This window comes from Chrysochloris asiatica, unplaced genomic scaffold (assembly GCF_000296735.1).
Source record: "Chrysochloris asiatica unplaced genomic scaffold, ChrAsi1.0 scaffold00115, whole genome shotgun sequence".
NCBI classification, from domain to species: Eukaryota; Metazoa; Chordata; class Mammalia; order Afrosoricida; family Chrysochloridae; genus Chrysochloris; species Chrysochloris asiatica.
In genome coordinates this window covers 5,906,476-5,926,546 of record NW_006408633.1, presented here as the reverse complement: position 1 = coordinate 5,926,546, position 20,071 = coordinate 5,906,476, and the positions used below count along the sequence as shown (strand labels likewise).

The 20,071-nt window shown below is 37.5% G+C and overlaps 1 protein-coding gene across 1 annotated transcript in view; it reads right to left on the bottom strand.

Moving 5' to 3' along the window:
• The window catches only part of PDCL2 (phosducin-like 2), a 99,108-nt gene that overhangs the window by 71,157 nt on the left and 7,880 nt on the right, over positions 1–20,071 (bottom strand). The window contains exons 2-5 of the mRNA XM_006868075.1: positions 19,305–19,363; positions 13,588–13,635; positions 8,969–9,028; positions 7,399–7,428 (exon numbers count right to left, since the gene is read on the bottom strand). Of these exons, the coding sequence (XP_006868137.1) occupies positions 7,399–7,428; positions 8,969–9,028; positions 13,588–13,635; positions 19,305–19,363 (197 nt within the window). The remainder of the gene's footprint in view (positions 1–7,398; positions 7,429–8,968; positions 9,029–13,587; positions 13,636–19,304; positions 19,364–20,071) is intronic.

Here is a 20,071-nt window from a genome sequence, read left to right as displayed (position 1 = left end):
AGGAGGGACCATTAGCTGGAGAAGGATATCATGTTTGGTAAGGTGGAGGGTCAGAGAAAAAGAGGAAGACCCCCAATGAGATGGATAGGCCAAGTGACACATATTGATGGACTCAAGTGTGGCAACAGTAATGAGGTTGGCCCAGGATCAGGCAGTGTTTTGTTCTGCTGTGCATAAGGTCGCTATGAGTTAGCTCATTAATTGCTCCTTGGAAACCCTATACAGGGTTGCTATGGGACAGAATGACTTAACGGCACTTAACAACAACAACAACAATAAAGTCATCAGTTCAAATTCACCAGCTGCTCCTCAGAAACCCTATACAGGGTTGCTATGGGACAGAATGACTTAACGGCACTTAACAACAACAACAACAATAAAGTCATCAGTTCAAATTCACCAGCTGCTCCTCAGAAACCCTATACAGGGTTGCTATGGGACAGAATGACTTAACGGCACTTAACAACAACAACAACAATAAAGTCATCAGTTCAAATTCACCAGCTGCTCCTCAGAAACCCTATACAGGGTTGCTATGGGACAGAATGACTTAACGGCACTTAACAACAACAACAACAATAAAGTCATCAGTTCAAATTCACCAGCTGCTCCTCAGAAACCCTATACAGGGTTGCTATGGGACAGAATGACTTAACGGCACTTAACAACAACAACAACAATAAAGTCATCAGTTCAAATTCACCAGCTGCTCCTCAGAAACCCTATACAGGGTTGCTATGGGACAGAATGACTTAACGGCACTTAACAACAACAACAACAATAAAGTCATCAGTTCAAATTCACCAGCTGCTCCTCAGAAACCCTATACAGGGTTGCTATGGGACAGAATGACTTAACGGCACTTAACAACAACAACAACAATAAAGTCATCAGTTCAAATTCACCAGCTGCTCCTCAGAAACCCTATACAGGGTTGCTATGGGACAGAATGACTTAACGGCACTTAACAACAACAACAACAATAAAGTCATCAGTTCAAATTCACCAGCTGCTCCTCAGAAACCCTATACAGGGTTGCTATGGGACAGAATGACTTAACGGCACTTAACAACAACAACAACAATAAAGTCATCAGTTCAAATTCACCAGCTGCTCCTCAGAAACCCTATACAGGGTTGCTATGGGACAGAATGACTTAACGGCACTTAACAACAACAACAACAATAAAGTCATCAGTTCAAATTCACCAGCTGCTCCTCAGAAACCCTATACAGGGTTGCTATGGGACAGAATGACTTAACGGCACTTAACAACAACAACAACAATAAAGTCATCAGTTCAAATTCACCAGCTGCTCCTCAGAAACCCTATACAGGGTTGCTATGGGACAGAATGACTTAACGGCACTTAACAACAACAACAACAATAAAGTCATCAGTTCAAATTCACCAGCTGCTCCTCAGAAACCCTATACAGGGTTGCTATGGGACAGAATGACTTAACGGCACTTAACAACAACAACAACAATAAAGTCATCAGTTCAAATTCACCAGCTGCTCCTCAGAAACCCTATACAGGGTTGCTATGGGACAGAATGACTTAACGGCACTTAACAACAACAACAACAATAAAGTCATCAGTTCAAATTCACCAGCTGCTCCTCAGAAACCCTATACAGGGTTGCTATGGGACAGAATGACTTAACGGCACTTAACAACAACAACAACAATAAAGTCATCAGTTCAAATTCACCAGCTGCTCCTCAGAAACCCTATACAGGGTTGCTATGGGACAGAATGACTTAACGGCACTTAACAACAACAACAACAATAAAGTCATCAGTTCAAATTCACCAGCTGCTCCTCAGAAACCCTATACAGGGTTGCTATGGGACAGAATGACTTAACGGCACTTAACAACAACAACAACAATAAAGTCATCAGTTCAAATTCACCAGCTGCTCCTCAGAAACCCTATACAGGGTTGCTATGGGACAGAATGACTTAACGGCACTTAACAACAACAACAACAATAAAGTCATCAGTTCAAATTCACCAGCTGCTCCTCAGAAACCCTATACAGGGTTGCTATGGGACAGAATGACTTAACGGCACTTAACAACAACAACAACAATAAAGTCATCAGTTCAAATTCACCAGCTGCTCCTCAGAAACCCTATACAGGGTTGCTATGGGACAGAATGACTTAACGGCACTTAACAACAACAACAACAATAAAGTCATCAGTTCAAATTCACCAGCTGCTCCTCAGAAACCCTATACAGGGTTGCTATGGGACAGAATGACTTAACGGCACTTAACAACAACAACAACAATAAAGTCATCAGTTCAAATTCACCAGCTGCTCCTCAGAAACCCTATACAGGGTTGCTATGGGACAGAATGACTTAACGGCACTTAACAACAACAACAACAATAAAGTCATCAGTTCAAATTCACCAGCTGCTCCTCAGAAACCCTATACAGGGTTGCTATGGGACAGAATGACTTAACGGCACTTAACAACAACAACAACAATAAAGTCATCAGTTCAAATTCACCAGCTGCTCCTCAGAAACCCTATACAGGGTTGCTATGGGACAGAATGACTTAACGGCACTTAACAACAACAACAACAATAAAGTCATCAGTTCAAATTCACCAGCTGCTCCTCAGAAACCCTATACAGGGTTGCTATGGGACAGAATGACTTAACGGCACTTAACAACAACAACAACAATAAAGTCATCAGTTCAAATTCACCAGCTGCTCCTCAGAAACCCTATACAGGGTTGCTATGGGACAGAATGACTTAACGGCACTTAACAACAACAACAACAATAAAGTCATCAGTTCAAATTCACCAGCTGCTCCTCAGAAACCCTATACAGGGTTGCTATGGGACAGAATGACTTAACGGCACTTAACAACAACAACAACAATAAAGTCATCAGTTCAAATTCACCAGCTGCTCCTCAGAAACCCTATACAGGGTTGCTATGGGACAGAATGACTTAACGGCACTTAACAACAACAACAACAATAAAGTCATCAGTTCAAATTCACCAGCTGCTCCTCAGAAACCCTATACAGGGTTGCTATGGGACAGAATGACTTAACGGCACTTAACAACAACAACAACAATAAAGTCATCAGTTCAAATTCACCAGCTGCTCCTCAGAAACCCTATACAGGGTTGCTATGGGACAGAATGACTTAACGGCACTTAACAACAACAACAACAATAAAGTCATCAGTTCAAATTCACCAGCTGCTCCTCAGAAACCCTATACAGGGTTGCTATGGGACAGAATGACTTAACGGCACTTAACAACAACAACAACAATAAAGTCATCAGTTCAAATTCACCAGCTGCTCCTCAGAAACCCTATACAGGGTTGCTATGGGACAGAATGACTTAACGGCACTTAACAACAACAACAACAATAAAGTCATCAGTTCAAATTCACCAGCTGCTCCTCAGAAACCCTATACAGGGTTGCTATGGGACAGAATGACTTAACGGCACTTAACAACAACAACAACAATAAAGTCATCAGTTCAAATTCACCAGCTGCTCCTCAGAAACCCTATACAGGGTTGCTATGGGACAGAATGACTTAACGGCACTTAACAACAACAACAACAATAAAGTCATCAGTTCAAATTCACCAGCTGCTCCTCAGAAACCCTATACAGGGTTGCTATGGGACAGAATGACTTAACGGCACTTAACAACAACAACAACAATAAAGTCATCAGTTCAAATTCACCAGCTGCTCCTCAGAAACCCTATACAGGGTTGCTATGGGACAGAATGACTTAACGGCACTTAACAACAACAACAACAATAAAGTCATCAGTTCAAATTCACCAGCTGCTCCTCAGAAACCCTATACAGGGTTGCTATGAATGGGAACTGACTCAATGGCTTTTAACAACAAGTGGGCAGAAAAAATCCTGATGGTTTAGTGGGTTATGCATTGGACTGCTAACTGCAAGGTTGGCAATTTGAGTCTACCAGGTGCTCCATGATAAAAAGATGAGGCTTTCTGCTCCTGTAAAGAGTTATAGGGTTGTTATGAGTCAGAACCAATTCAAGAGCGCTTAACAACAACAACATGAATGGAATCATCTCAACTTCAGTGGGCTTGGGTTTGGGTTTATCCTATAGAAGTGTACTTAGTAAACCACCACAACTGGAAACGAACGGAGAGGGCTGTCCCACACAGAGTGGCAAAGCAAGCATGCAGTTTATATTATATATGTCTACCTTGAATCTCTTCATTCTTCTCTCATGCAGTTGAGGAATGAGCTGCAGCAATGGATGCACGACAGACGACTGAGAGAATATGAACACACACACATGAAGAGCCCAATGGTTTCTCATCATTGGGCATCAAGACAGGTTTCTTACTTGTTTGACTTTGTTTTTACCACTCTATTTGTTCCACACACAAGAAGAAAGATATTATCTAAGACAAACAACCCTTTGTGAACACTTCAAAGAACCCTGGAGAATAAGTCCAAGGTAGAGAGTAAAATTCTCTCTATGCTAGGATCTTTATCTTTATGTTGAATAAATATGTTCTTGGGAGCCTCAGATTCATCATCAACTACCAGTGAGTAAATCACCTCATGGTATCTTTGAAATACCATATGCAGGCTGCTCCTGGACTTAAAATTATTCAGGGCCAATATGGAAATTGGCCTTCTATTATGAAACCATTGATCTTGAATAGTATACTCTACATACATTTAGTAAATTTCTTTGTACATTATAAGTTATGTTTAAAATTGAAATATGAGAGTAAGTAAAAAATTAGCCACACTCCGATTATTTAAAAACTTCTCTTGGCTTCACTGTTTTAACAGTGGTTTCCATTCAAGGTCATTGCTGCGCAGGTATGAATGTGAACATCTGTAAACAAAATTTGGACCAATATTTAAAGGAAGGTAAAAGTTTCTTAAAAAATAAAAAGTTATTGGTGATGCGATATAGATTCATTACTATGACCCTGAGTGTAAATGGCAAAATATAGAATGGAAACACCCTTAATCGCCCACCAAAAAAAAGTTCAAAAGTCAACTATTAGCTGGAAAATTGATGCTTACAGTTTTCTGGGATTCTTAAGGACCAGTACTGGAACACTATCAGGAAAAAGGTTCAATAATCAATACTGCTCCTTACAGGGAGACGCTCATTGAAGAGCTGAAGCCTGAACTTCAGATTAAAGGCAGAGGACTATCCAAGGGTGTTGTGATCTTGCATGACAATATATGTCAGCACACCTCTGACCACACTATTGACACTCTGCAAAAACTTCATTTTGAGGTGTTAAAGCATCCTTCCTATAGTCGTGATCTTGCTCCATTGGACTTTCACCTGTTTGGTCTCCTGAAAGCAGCCATTTGAGCATGAAGATTCATCTCTGATGAAGAACTAAAGGCAGTGGTGCATTTGTGACTCACAACTCAGTCTAAAACATTTTTTAAATAAGAGAATATGAAAGCTTGTTGACAGATGGACAAAGTGTATTGAAAAACAAGGAGATTATATAAAAAATGATGTATTTGTCTTTTCTAAAAGTGGATTAAAATAAATCCTACAGCCAAAGTGCAGATAATTTTTGACTTACCCTCATATACAGGACAAGATATCAGGGGACACAAAATGTGGTAATGTGTAATGGTGAAAACTATGACTAAGATACTTTTCATTTTTAAAATGTGAAGATAACAAGCTGAAGAAAATGAAATCATATTTGAGACATGTAGCTAGCTTACCTGAGAAGGTAAGGTTTCATTTTAAAGTTATGACAAATTGAGCCTTCTCATTAGTATTAAATTTGCTCATCAAGTGGATAAGGAGCTTTGGTAGCATTGTGGTTACAAGTTGGATTGCTAACCTTAAGCTCAGCAGTTCAAAACTACCAGATGCTCCACGGGAGAAAGATGAGGCTTTCTGTTCTTACAAGGATTTACAGACTCGGAAACCCTATACAGGGTCACCAGGGTCTGAAACAACTCCACGGCACACCACCACCGAGTGGATTACTTTACATACTGTGTAATGGTTTTCTGTTAACTAGTTCAATTTGGCTTTGGTTTAAAGCCAATATAATCTAACTGGAAACTCCTCAAATGTAATAGTGTTCAATGTGATAAGCATTTAAAACTAAAAAGTTAAATTTACAGTTATATGTTCGTGGGTCACACATGTTTAAAACATACTATTCTCCTCAGTTCCTAAATCGGTCCATGGTTGTTGTTGCCAATGAGTCAGTGCCAACTCATAGTGACCCTGTATATGGCTTTCTCCGAGGAACAGCTGGTATTAACTGCCAACCTTGCAGTTCAAAATGTGAATATATATTAAAAAAAAAAAAATTTTAAATCTTAAAAAGAATACTATAATCAGTTAATCACTAGTATTCAGAATGAAACACTAAAGTTGACTAGGTAGCATTTTAAAAATACGTATATTGTTGTTGTTCAGCGCCATCAAGTTTGTTCTGACTCATAGCAACCCTGTATAGGGTTTCTGAGGCACTAAACAAATCTTTGTAGGAACAGAAAGCCTATCTTTCTTCCACAGAGTGGATGGTGAGCTCGAACCGCTGACCCAGGCCAGTGTATATCCTAAGAAGCTACCACACTCTCAAATACATATATACAAAGAGAAAAATTACTACTGAAAACATAATTTAAAAGTGAACTTAATATATACTGGTTATTGGGTTCTGGCTAATCTTAGAGTGTAAATACTCACTAAATGTGTAATTATTGATAAGGTGACATAAGGAATAGAAGAAAAAAAATTCTAGCCATATTTAATTATATTTATTTACAACTGTAATTTAAAATAATCCTTAAAATTCCTTGGATAAAACTATTTCTTTCTTGTATTAATCACCACCTGAAACATAAATATGTTTTACTTATTTACTAGATTCTAAAATTTGTGAGAGTAGGGAGTCATTTTTCTATTTTTCTGTTTTATTTACAGCCATATACAAGCATATGTAGTATCTTCAATTATGCCTTGCATATAAAATATACTCAGTATATAATTATTGAATGAATGAATAAATTTAATTTCCATGTAATTATTGACACTGAATAAATTAATGTATAACAAAATTTAAATACCATTTGCTCATCCACATATATACTTTAAAGTAAAAAAAACAAACAAAAAAACATGAGTTTTGATCTAGTGCTATTAGATAAGCTGCAAAAATAGGTTTTCTAAGATTAAATAGTAAACATGAGTCAAGAGAAGTAGTCTTGCAACTTACCACAACATTTGAATTGCCCAACTTCTGTGTCTTTGAATAATGAAATAAGAACTGTTTAAAAAAAAGTGAGTTTTACTTTAGAAGACTAGTGGTTTCCTTGATGATTTTTATGTGAATATTAATGAACATCTGCTCACCCTTTTGGTATTATCTTTTTCATCTGGTCCCTGTTAAAAGGAGATAAATATAATCTTAAAAATACATCATATCTGATACCTGTATATCTATATAATATAAAATATGAGACAAAAATTGTTAGACATAACATGATAAATTAATTAAATATTGCTTATGAATAATTAGAGATGTTGACAAAGATCTTTGTTGTATCATTATTCTTAAGAGTATAAAATTGGAAACATCCTGAATATTCAACAGTGATGAAATAGGAAACAATGACAGAACCACATCATGAAATAGTCAGAGAAAAAGACTAGAAGGAATCACACCAAAATACCAGTAGTTATCACTAAATGATATTAATTATTTTTGCTTCCTCCTATTCACTTTTAGGGAGCGCGGTGGCTCCATATAATAAGTTCTGGACTGTAAGCCACAAAGTCTGCGGTTTGAGCCTGCCAGTCTCTCTGCAAGAGAAATATGAGGATTTCTGATCCTGAAAAAATTTAAAGCCTCGGAAACCCTATACAGGGTCACTATGAGTCAAAACTGACTCAATGGCACTAAATAACAACATCAAACATTAGCTTTTCTGTATTTCTTTCTCTTTCTCTCTTCAACCAATCTCTTTAAAAAAGTCATATAATTCCAAAAAAAAAAGTTATATTATTCCTTTTCTAGTTGTTATTCTTCTTTGTTCACATGTGCTTTTAATACAAAAGCAAGAACATGGATGTACAGTATTGTCAATATACCTCCATTTTACATTAACTAGGGGGAAGAGTCATTATTTGTGGGGGGAGAGTTTCATCATTAAAAACACTGGAAGATATCATTGTAAATATTTATATTGTTTAATTTCAGAAACCATTCATGCTTTCAGACTATCCAAGTTACTTTAAATGGTTACATATGAAAGGTATGGAAGTCAGAGTGTACACCAAGGATCACAGGTAAAATTAGAAATTGCTCATGACAAATATAACTCTAAACCTGAGGATAGTTTTAAAATAAGTTCATTTATAAGACACAGAATATAAAATGAAGTAGGGAACATGATGACATTTTTAAAGTTCCTACTTATCCTCATTTCAGGATAAAACGTTCTTCAAAGAATCAATTTTACTAAGAAACCAAGACACCATATAGTAAGAGTATAATTTTGAAACGGACATTGATGATACAGTCTGTTTCCACTTACATTCTTGATGTCCTTTCTAACTAAGCACAACGTCTTAACCTTGGAGCCAAATCAGATATGCTTTGCAGCTTAGAAAGATGCATCTGTTCTCCAACTGTAGTATGAGTCAGGGAGAAAAATAAAGCCAGCATGACCCCAAATTTCCTCATCAGAACTGGAACACATCTTATAATTGAGGGTGCATAGGATTTCCCAACTGGAAACTCCACTTATATTACCCTAAGTTCTCAGTTGTCAGAGATACTGTAGTATTTATTTAAAGTCAACATATCCTCTTCTTGTTTCCTCTCAGCTTGCTCCTAAATTGGTAATCTTTTCTTTCAAGATGAATTCCAAGAAATCACTGAGCAATTCCTTGCATACCAACAAAACTTTTTTAACCTTACCTGAGGCTTTGCTAGAATCCCCATAATTATAGAGCAAAGTTCCTCCAGTGCATTGAATGGCTAATAGGAATGAGAAGAAACACGGGTTATGCTTCTGGTTTTCCAACATTTGTATAGAAGATGTAGCTATGGAACATTAGGACCACAAGGATATCCCAGCTACTCAGAATCGAATCCTTCTTGTGGTCCATTGAAACTCTGTTGGAATCCCTTGATTTCTCTCATGACAAAACTTGAGGCTAACAGTAAGCCTTCCTTTCAACTGAAAGAAGAAAAACCTAACAAATAAATAAAAAGTGCTGCGTACTGTATATATGCATTGATTAAAGATTCCACTGTAGTTCAGATACATAGTCCTTAGTACTCAGAAAGCTTAGACTGAGTAACTAGAACTGCGCCAAAAGAGAAGTGCTTTCCAGTTTGTAGCAAATTCTACACCCACATGCCAATACTGTAAGCCTGGCTGAATGTTACTCATTATTGGTTAATTTGATTATCCTGCAGTTGCTTACAAACAATGAGGGCTGAAAGAGGAAGAAGCCCTAATCTGAGTCCCACCCTTCCAGGCTGCTGACTGCATATCCAGAATCAGGTTTTACAAAGTATTGGAAGGATGAAATTGGGCCAGGCTCCTTGTGGTTAGCAGCCAGCTGGGTGTGGTGATGAGTAGCATAAATGGGCAAGCAGGGGCGAAACTTGCTTTTTCACAGCATTCAGCACAGCAGTACGATGTACAATTGATTAGACAGTAAATGCATTTAGGAAGTAATGAGGAGCTGACCCAGTGAGATTATTATTATTATTAAGTACCGTCGAGTCGGTTCCGACCCATAGCGACCCTGAACAAGGTTTCCGAGGCTGTAAATCTTTATGGGAGCAGAAAGCCTCATCTTTCTCCCACGGAGCAGCTGGTAGTTTCGAACTGCTGACCTTGCGGTTCACAGCCTGATTCGTAACCACTACGCTACCAGAGCTCCTTGGCCCAATGAGAAGAGCAATGTAATTAGTGGTCCAACGCATGGGCTAAGGAGCGGGACAGTATGCACTTGTATTGCAGTGCAAATTCCATTTCTAATATTTATTAGCTGTGCCGATAGACTTCAGTTTCTTCTGTCATAAATGAAGGATGACAATATTACTGCAGAGAGTTCTTGGAAGGATTAAATGTAGGCAACATTCTTAGCATAGTGCCAGGTACCTAGCAATTAGTTAACAAGAGCAGCATCAACAAAACTATGTGTCTTGCAAAGCTTAATGTACAGTTGTAATCACTCTTAATTTAGAAGATATGCCACCTCAAGAGTGAAAGTGTTGTTTGGGGACACCTGTACTCGTAGCATGAGTTGATGGTGGTTAGGGATACAGCTGGAGGCATGAAACAGTTTCTCTGTGCATCCATCTTAGCATCAAAGGTCAACTTTGTTCTTTTCCATTTTGTCTGCATGCCATGCAAGTTGTTGGGATATTGATGAACAATATTAAATGGTGCATATATATGCAGCGAGCCCTGGTGTGGCACTACAGGATAAGTATTGGACTGTTAACTGCAAGGTCAGCCGTTCAAACCCACCAGCCGTTCTTGGAAACCTTCACAGGGTCTCTATGACTCAGAACCAACTCAATGGCACTGGTGTGGCACTACAGGATAAGTATTGGACTGTTAACTGCAAGGTCAGCAGTTCAAATCCACCAGCCATTCTTGGAAATCTATATAGGGTCTCTATGACTCAGAACAGACTTGACAGCACACAATAACAACAATATATATGCAGTACTTCAATAAATCACAAGCATTTTCATATTCATAATCCCATTTTGTCAATACAGTAATGCTGTAAACCTGGATGAATATTACTCATTATTGGCTAATTTGATTATCCTGCAACTGCTTGCAAACAATGTGGGTTGAGATATATGGCATAGAATTGTTAGTCTCCTGTAGAGAAGGCAGAAGTGAAGCAATAAGAGATGAAGTCATTTGTCAACAACACACTGTAGTGTGTAGCCTAGGAACTAGAGCCTCTCATTTGTAGATATTCCATTGGAAGTAACTGTTTAACCTATGTTGGAATTTGGATAGAAGAAAAAGTAAAGTGTGAACACTGATACATCCTTTCTCACTTTTCCCCTTTAGGAATGAGAATTTTATTTTTTGTAGGTCAACTATGGCACTACGGAGGCCTAATGTGGAGGTTCAAACTTACCTTGGAAACACGATATGGGGTCGCTGTGAATCGGAACTGACTCAACAGTATTTAACAGCAACAACATGGCACTGTCGGATAAGCATTGGACTGATAACCGCAAAGTCAGCAGTTCAAACCCACAAACCTCTCCACAGAAACACTATACAGGGTCACTGTGAGTTGGAATCAACTCCACAGCACTTCACAACAGTATACTTTTATAAGTTACCTTAAAAGAATCTGGGCATGAATCCCCGCAGCCACCTTTTACAATCCAGCTAGAAATGATGTAAACTTTAACAATACAACAAACACATCTAGTGATGTCATGTGTCAAATATGTAGATCCTAACTCAAAGAAAAATAAATTCAGAAATCTTAGTCTAGATTTAGAACACAGCATCTAATCAGATGAGGCTTGGGCAACATACAAAAGAAGTTTAAAAATGAATGTGTTTTTTCCAGCTCCTCTTCACAAGAAGTCTTTATTCACTGAGCTACAAATATTGTTTAAAGCTTTTTCTTATACTAAAGCTTTAATATTTTGCTTTTTTATTTATGGACCTTTAATTACTTTTACTTTCTACTTGGTAAAAAAATCTTTTAAAGCACTGTTCAGATAATCACATAAGTAATAAATCAATATTGAATATTCCATGAGTGCTAGAAGAATGAACAAATCTTGGAATAAGTCCAGCTAGAGATGAAGATGGCAAAACTTCACCTTATGTGCTTTGGACACAGTATCAGGAGGGACCTGTTCCTGGAGGACACTGTGCTCAGTAAAGTAGAGGGTCAGTAAAAATGAGGAAGACCCTCAACTAGATGGATTGACACTGTGGTTGCAACAAGATAGCAATGCTCACGAGGCTGGTATAGGACTGGGCAGTGTTTTGTTTTGTTGAACATAGGGTAGCTATGAGTTGGAACCAACTCGATGTCACCTAATAACCATACTACTTCAGAAATGAAAGTCATTCTGGGGTGTTCCTGAGTTTTAAATAAAACACCAAAGCTGGTATGGTTATTAATAGCCATCACACATTATGTGATGTCGACATTCTTCGAATGATTTTAAATATTTTTCATTAATAGTATTGATGTTGACTCTGGTCTCTCTTTACTATCCAATGGCTCTAAACTTCCCTCAAGTAATCCTCTGCAGATTGAGGAATGGGTTAAGGCAAGGCAAACACAGCAGACTACACAATGCTGCATCTCCACACTTTTCTCCTGGTTGACACTTTGAAAGGCCAGGGTATCTTAGCCAGACCTTGTAAGGGCTACATCTAGTCATACAGCTGGCTGATTGCTGTGGACAGGGTAGGGCCAGGGGCCTCTCTACTGAGTTCTCTTCTCTGTACAGTACACTGGTAGTAGAAAAGTGCAGGCACTAACACAAACTCTGTTCTTCCTGTACTCTGAGACAGAGCGCAGACAGAAGCAGCATCTTCCAGTAAGGGCAGTTTAAGGAGGAAACAATCCTCTTGCTTTCAAGGAGAGGACCTAGACTAACATCCTAGCCTCTCTTCTCCAGCCCTTTCTGAGCTTTTTCCTATAGGAAGAGAAGTGTGATAGATGAATTGTTGTTGTTATTGTGCCATCAAATCGGTTCCGAATAATAGTGACCCTGTATGAGGGTTCCAGGAGCAACTGGTGTGTTTGAACCACCAACCTTGCAGATACCAGAGAACTTGAAATGGGAGGCCTAGAGTCTCGGTCTGACTATTGTAGGAAAGTTCAGTTCTGGGGGTAGTTTTAACAAAGATATGTGACATTAGATCTAAAGCCACATTCACCAACTGACTATTCAGTTGTAATGGTGATACTTTAATCTGCCTATGTCTGACTCCATAAATCTCTCTTTTGATGGGTTTCTGACTCAACTGGGTAAAAGGTATGTTGTTGTTGTTGTTAAGTGCGGTAAAAGGTATATTAGCCATGAAATACAGCAAAAGGAGCTCTGGTAGCGTAGTGGTTACAAATCGGGCTGCAAACCTCAAGGTCAGCAGTTTGAAACTACCAGCTGTTCCGAAGGAGAAAGATGACACTTTCTGCTCCTGTAAAGATTTATAGCCTTGGAAACCCTGTTCAGGGTCGCTATGGGTCGGAACCAACTCGATGGCACTTAACAACAACAACAATACATTATTTTGAACTTAACACAGAATTCAATTTTCAAATTGAACAATGTTGAACAATATCAACATTGAACAATTTCCAAAATATGCATATGTTATTTGTGAATCTATTTTATACAGAGATAAAAGCTTGTAAAATAAACCCATAGCATTACCAGTACCTACAGATAATGTAATAATTTCTAATATGTTGATATCTTTTAATAAAACCATAAAGTAATGACAAGTCCTAATGGAGAGATGAGTATTTCAACATTATACAAATGCCTACATTATTACAAGTTGGAATTACCTGAGGTTGAGATTCAGAGATCAGGAAAGACGAACAAGCATCATCTATCTGTAGAAACCAAAAATGCCAGTTACTCCATCAAAGGGTGAATGGATTAATAAAATGTGTTTTAGGCACATAATAAAATGCTACCCAACCATAAACAGAATAGAATCCTGATGTATGCACAGCACAGACAACTCTTAAAAAATATTATATGAAACAAGAGAAGTCATAAAAGGACAAGTATTGTATGATCTCACTTATATAAAATAAGCAAATATTGTATATAGAAAGAAACAAAAAATACCAAGCCCCTTGCCACTGAGTCAATTCCAACTCATAGCAGCCCTGTAGGACAGAGTCAAAGTGTCCCGTAGGGTTTCTAAGGCTGGAAATCTTAACAGAAGCAGACGGCCACATCTTTCTCCCATGAAGTGGCTGGTGGATTCGAATTTCCAAACATCCAGATGAAGAACCTAATCACTGTACCACTAGTGCTTCTTATATATGTGGAAATCACACCTGATTAGTGGTTATCAGGGGTGGAGAGACCGAGAATGGGGAGTTTTTGTGTAAGGGCATTGGGTTTATGTTAATGGTGTTAGAATGATTTAGAAAAGGATACTAATCATGGCTGTACAACTCAAAGAATGTTATCAATATTACTAAATTGCACATGTAGAAATTACTGAGATGGCATATGTTTTGTTGTGTATATTTTTACCTCATTAAAACAAAATGTCAGTTACATCCTAGGCACAGAACCAAAATAGCAAGTTGATAGAATGTTTTTGATATTGTTAAGTGCCGTTGAGTTGATTTTGACTCATAACGACGTTGTGTAAGGTTTCCAAGGCTGTAAATCTTTGCAGAAGCAGAAAGCCTCACCTTTCTCCTGTGGAGCTGCTAGTGGGCTTGAACTGCTGACCTTGGAGTTCACGATCCAGCACTTATCCTACAGAGCCACTGTGCTTCCCAGTTGACAGAATGAGGCTTTATTAATTAGTAGAGTTTACATAGGCAAGATATTATTTAGTATTAATTAAAGTTCTGTAACAGCTTAGGACCTTTGATTTGGGATAGAAGCCTCTTCAACTTTCTAAGAACATCCTGGAATTGGGATTTTCCCTAAATTCGGCCCTAGCCACATGGGCATGAGTCTCTAATAATAATGATAGGATCATCAGAGAGTATAAAGAAGGTCATACATTGAGGGAAAGACCTGCAGGTCTTGTGTGCAATGTGAGAGGTGATTAAAGAATGGCCTCAATACATGAATCTAACCACACCATGTAGGTTAACATAGTTGCTTATAGTACAAACTCTTAAACAACATGGTCAATCCATGAGTTATGTAGCATGGAACCAGCATTACAGAAAAGTTCTACTTTATAATGAAGGCTTATTGAGCTATGGAGTCCTGGTGTGGGACTAAGGATTAATGGGCTGGATTGAATCGTAAGGTTGGTTTGAACCACAGGATTTGTGGTCCAAGCTCACCAGCTGCTCCTCGGAAACCCTATATAGGGTCTCTATGAGTTGGAACTGACTCAACGACACTTAATAACGACTGAGCTATAGGTTGGCAACTAGCTGTTCTCATATTCTGTCCTAAAATGAAAACTAGCAAGAGGCTAGTAATGTAAGAGATTTATGTTAATCATAAAAAAAAAAAAATCTGCTGAAAAGTTAAGCACTAAGTTGAATGTCTGGAGTTGCTTTTTTGCATTTATTTCTTTGAAGGTCTTTTAAAATGGGACCGGGAAAAATGGGACTGATTCTTGTCTGGGGCGATTTAAATTGTGCTTTGTTTATGTTATGTCTCAAGGTTTCCTTCTAGTTCCCAAAGTCTTTTGCTTAGCAGTTTAATTTAATTTCCATTTTCACACCAAATTGAGAGGGGAATTATTATATTCTTTCATCATAATTTGCCAAGCTTCTTATTGCTTATTTCTTCTTATTCCAAGTGGAACATAGCCTAAAGTTATGGTCCTCTAGTTTTTAGAGCAACAGAATCACAAAGGTATAGAAAATTATGGGAAAGCATAAACTTGTGTCTCCTTCCTTTTGTCCTCACAAAATTTGTCATCTTCTCTATCACAAATACTTGGCAAATAGTTTTATTCCACCCACTCTATTGCTCCCTGTTCCAGGCCATACAAACCCAGAATTATTGACACAAATGCACACATGTACACAGACACACGGGATGATAAGCTTACTGAGAGCAAGGACTTATATCCTATCTAACTGAAATAGAATAAGTCTTCAATAAATATGTTTTAATTAAATTGAATTGAATTTGTGGAAGAAACTTGAAGAAAACAGAAATCATTTGAGAGGGGAAAGTCCAAATATGTCCCCTTAAGCTTTGAATTTTGACTAAGGCTAACTTAATCACCTCCAGATATAATCTTCTTTGCTATAGTAGGATAGGAGGAAGTAGCTCTTCCTGAAAGGTTTGCGATGTTTGGTATCTAAAAATGTTACAAGTTCAAGGAGCAAGACAGGAACACAGAACCCTTGAGCGCCGGATCTAACTAATGAAAGCATCAACATGTCTAATGTTTAAATAAAAACATCAGGTTTTAAAGAAGCAAATCAAATTGGAGATAACTGCAAAGCTCTTCAGCCTTGGTTCTTTTGTGTTTGGAAGGGACAGCAACACTGATCATCCTGTTTCCACTGAAGTAAACATCTGTTAATTTTACATAGCTTTTTGCCCTAATGGTTGAGTTCCACTAAATGCTTTTGAGAACTCTGTGGAGTCCAATTACGAACCTGTCTGAAAGAGGTTAAGTCTCTATATATGGCTTAAAAAGTATGTGTGTCTAATGTCTGAGCAACTAGAATTTGTAAAACCTCCAGCAGAAAAATGAACATATTCTTAGCACTTTAATACCTTTAAATATCTTTCTTTTCTACAAAAGAATTTATAGTGCTTTTATAATTCTATTTGAGTTTGCTTCTAGAATTACCATCTAAAATATTTTCCAAAAGATTTCTAGCATAAATATAGATAATTTCAAGCTGGAAATTATAATGGTTTCTGTGCTATACACCAATCTCCAACTAGTCTCCTAAATTACTCTTTATCTTGCTTTTCTAGTATGCATTGATATCCTACATAACAACAATTGTGATGATGGTAGTGTTTTTTTGTGTTGTATATAACAACAATGACAACCATAGCAGAGACCCTTATAATAACCTTAGGAGAGCTGGTGTGGTACTATAGGATAAACATTGGACCAAAAGGTCGGCTGCTCCTTAGAAACCCTCTGTAGGGTCACCATAAGTCAGAATCGACTTGATGACACTTAACAACAACAACATTTAGTATCTGGGTCCTCATCATCTATCTTCTCTTTTCCCTCATGTCATTTTTAGGGGATAGCTTAGTTACCTTAGTTCACTATCATCATTGTTGCTGATGTTGTTAAGGTGCCAACTCATAGCAACTCTGTGGTATGCACAAAAATGAAACACTGGCTGGTTCGACGCCAATCTCACAATCATTGCTATGCTTGAGCCCATTGCTGCTGCTGCCACTGTGTCAATCCAGCTCATTGAGGTTCTTTATTAATCTTGTTTTATTTATTTGTATGTTCAGCCTACCTTTCAATTTCCTATTCCATCCTCCCATAGGCAACTCTCCTAATGTGTTTGATGAGTATCCATCCTTTTGTAAATGTTCTTGTAAAATCAGTATTGCTGCTATGTCTGCATTAATAGTATTTTCTTACCTTTTATAACTTAACACAATGCTATGAGATCTATCCAGGCTGCTAGGTGTACATTTAGTATGTTGTGTGTAAGTGCTGCAGAGTACTTTATAATGTTACCTGTTCACTTCCCAGTGATGGGCAGCTGGGTTCTCTCCAATTCCTTCCCTAACAAACAAAGCTTTGATCATATTCCTTGTATCTGTCCTCCAGTTTCAATCTATAGGAGTATACAGTCATCTCTCTTGGTATCTTCGAGATTGGTTCCATCCCATTCTTCCCACTCCCCATCAACAGCTCATCCTAACCCCTGAGGACACCAAAATTTGTGGATGCTGAGTTCTTTTATATAAAATGGCACACAGTGTTTGTAATATTTGCATATTATCTACCCGCATCCTCCTGTATGCTTTAAATCATCTTTATTTAATGGGCCCTGGTGTAGTGCTATAGTATGAGCGCTAAACACAAGGTCTGTAGTTCAAACCCACCAGCTGCTTTTAGAAACCGTAAGAGTCCCAACCAACCACAGGGCACATAACAACAACAACAAACTAGTTATAGTAGTGAATACAATGTAAATGCTATGTAAATAGAAGTTAGTACTTGTAGCGTTGTTGATACCAATCGGGCTGCTAACCTTAATAAGGTTGGCAGTTCGAAATTACCAACTGTTCCACGGGAGAAAGATGAGGCTTTCTGCTCCTGTAAATATTTGCAGCCTCAGAAACCCTGTGTAGGGCCACTATAAGTCGGAACCGACTCCATGGTACTTAACAACAACAACAACAACTTAGCCTTTGAAGGGTTGCTTTGACTACTTAATTGCAGCCTTCCCATTCCAATATTTTTGATCCATTGTTGGTTGAATCCACAAATAAGGACCAGTGAATACAAGGGTCAACTGTATCTTTGGGCTATATACCCAGGAGAGGGAATGTTGGATGATGGGGCTATAGAAATTCTAGATGGTTCTACCAGTTATACTTTTGCTATTGACTCCTCCTAATTTTATTTATTGCATTGGTGGTAGAGAACATTTGAAATAAATCTTCTAATTTATGGAAGTTTCCTTTCTGTTCTAACACATGGACTTTTTTTGTAATGTTTCAAGTACATTCTATTTAGTGTAGGTTTAAAATATATGTAGTAGCTCAAATTTATTAATTATCATGTTAGGTCTTTGATAAACCTGCTTATATCTGATCAGCTTCAATTGTCAGTTTTTGAGTGAGATGTACTAAAATCTCCAACTAAAACTGTTGATTTATCCATTTTCACCCTGAAGTTATATCTATTGTAATATAAATTTTGAGGCGGAATTGTTAAAATATGTTCATGAGTGTTGTATCTCTTTCTCTTGTTCTTTTTATTGGCATATAACATCCCTCTTGGTTTGTTAGGATAGTTTTATTATTTGAATTCTATTTTATCAGGTATTGACACAGCTACTCTAATTTTTTCTGCTTCATATTTTGCTTGGTGCACAATTTCTTACCTTTTTATGATTAGTCTTTTTTTGTTTCCTGTTTTAAACATTCCTCTTACAGGTAATATGTTGTTGGATCTTTTAAAAAAAATTCAATCTGAGTGTCTTTATCTCTTAAGGGGTGCATTTTAACATGCTCACATTTATTTTAGTTACTTTATTTAAAAAACTTATTTCTGCCATCTTATTTTACTATTTATTCTCCTTTTAAATTTATTTTCCTCTTTCCTTCTCTTTTGTTGTTGTTGTTAAGTGCTGTTGAGTCAGTTCTGATCCATAGCGACTCTGCATAGGGTTTCTGGGGAGCAGCTGGTGAGCTTGAACCACTGACCTTGAGGTTCAAACTGACCTTGCAGTCGAGCACATGAACCTGCAACACCACACCAGGACTTTCTCTTTTAATACGATAGCTGAATGTTGGCAAAATGGCAGTTGAGCTAAAGCTCAATTATATTATTTTATTTTACATGTTAATTTCAACAAAAGATAAGGTTTTCACAATTTATATAATAATTCTTTACCTCCTTCCACAGCTGTAGCTCTTGTTCAGGCTGTAATTCTTGAGGCAATACTGGGGCACCTAAAAATGAAAATATACTAATATATTAATTTTATAGACTGTTCTTTTATGATTCCTTTTAAGATGCTATTCCTCATTTTTCACTGTACATCATTACCTTTGTATTTGGACTTGAAATTTCAGCAATTGGTTTAGACTCAGGAGACATAATTACTAAAGAAATCTTAATCAGATTACAATACATTACTCTCAAGAGTGAATTACTTTTATGTCTACACATAAATTTATACATGAATGCTGATGGAAGCATTATTTACTATAGCCCCAAAGTGGAAACAATCCAAATGCTCATCAGCTGGCAAATAAATGAACAAAATGCTGTATATCATTCAATGGAATACTACTCGGTCATGAAAAGGAGTGGATTACTGTTATATGCTACAACATGGATGCACCTTAGTAACATCATGCTAAGTGAAGGAAGCCAGAAACAAATTATGATTGCATTCTATATAAAGTATCCAAAAAACCAAATCTGGGACTGGGGGTAGCAATAGGGGTTGACTGTAAATGGACATGATGGTTCTTTTAGAGATGATGAAAACATTTAAAAATTGTATTGTCATGATAGCATTGCAACTTTGTAAATCTGCTAAAACTTACTGAATTGTATACTTAAAATAGGTGCAGTTTATGGTATGTAAATTATGTCTCAATAAAAGTGGTTACGAATTGGGCTGCGAACCTTAAGGTCAGCAGTTTGAAACT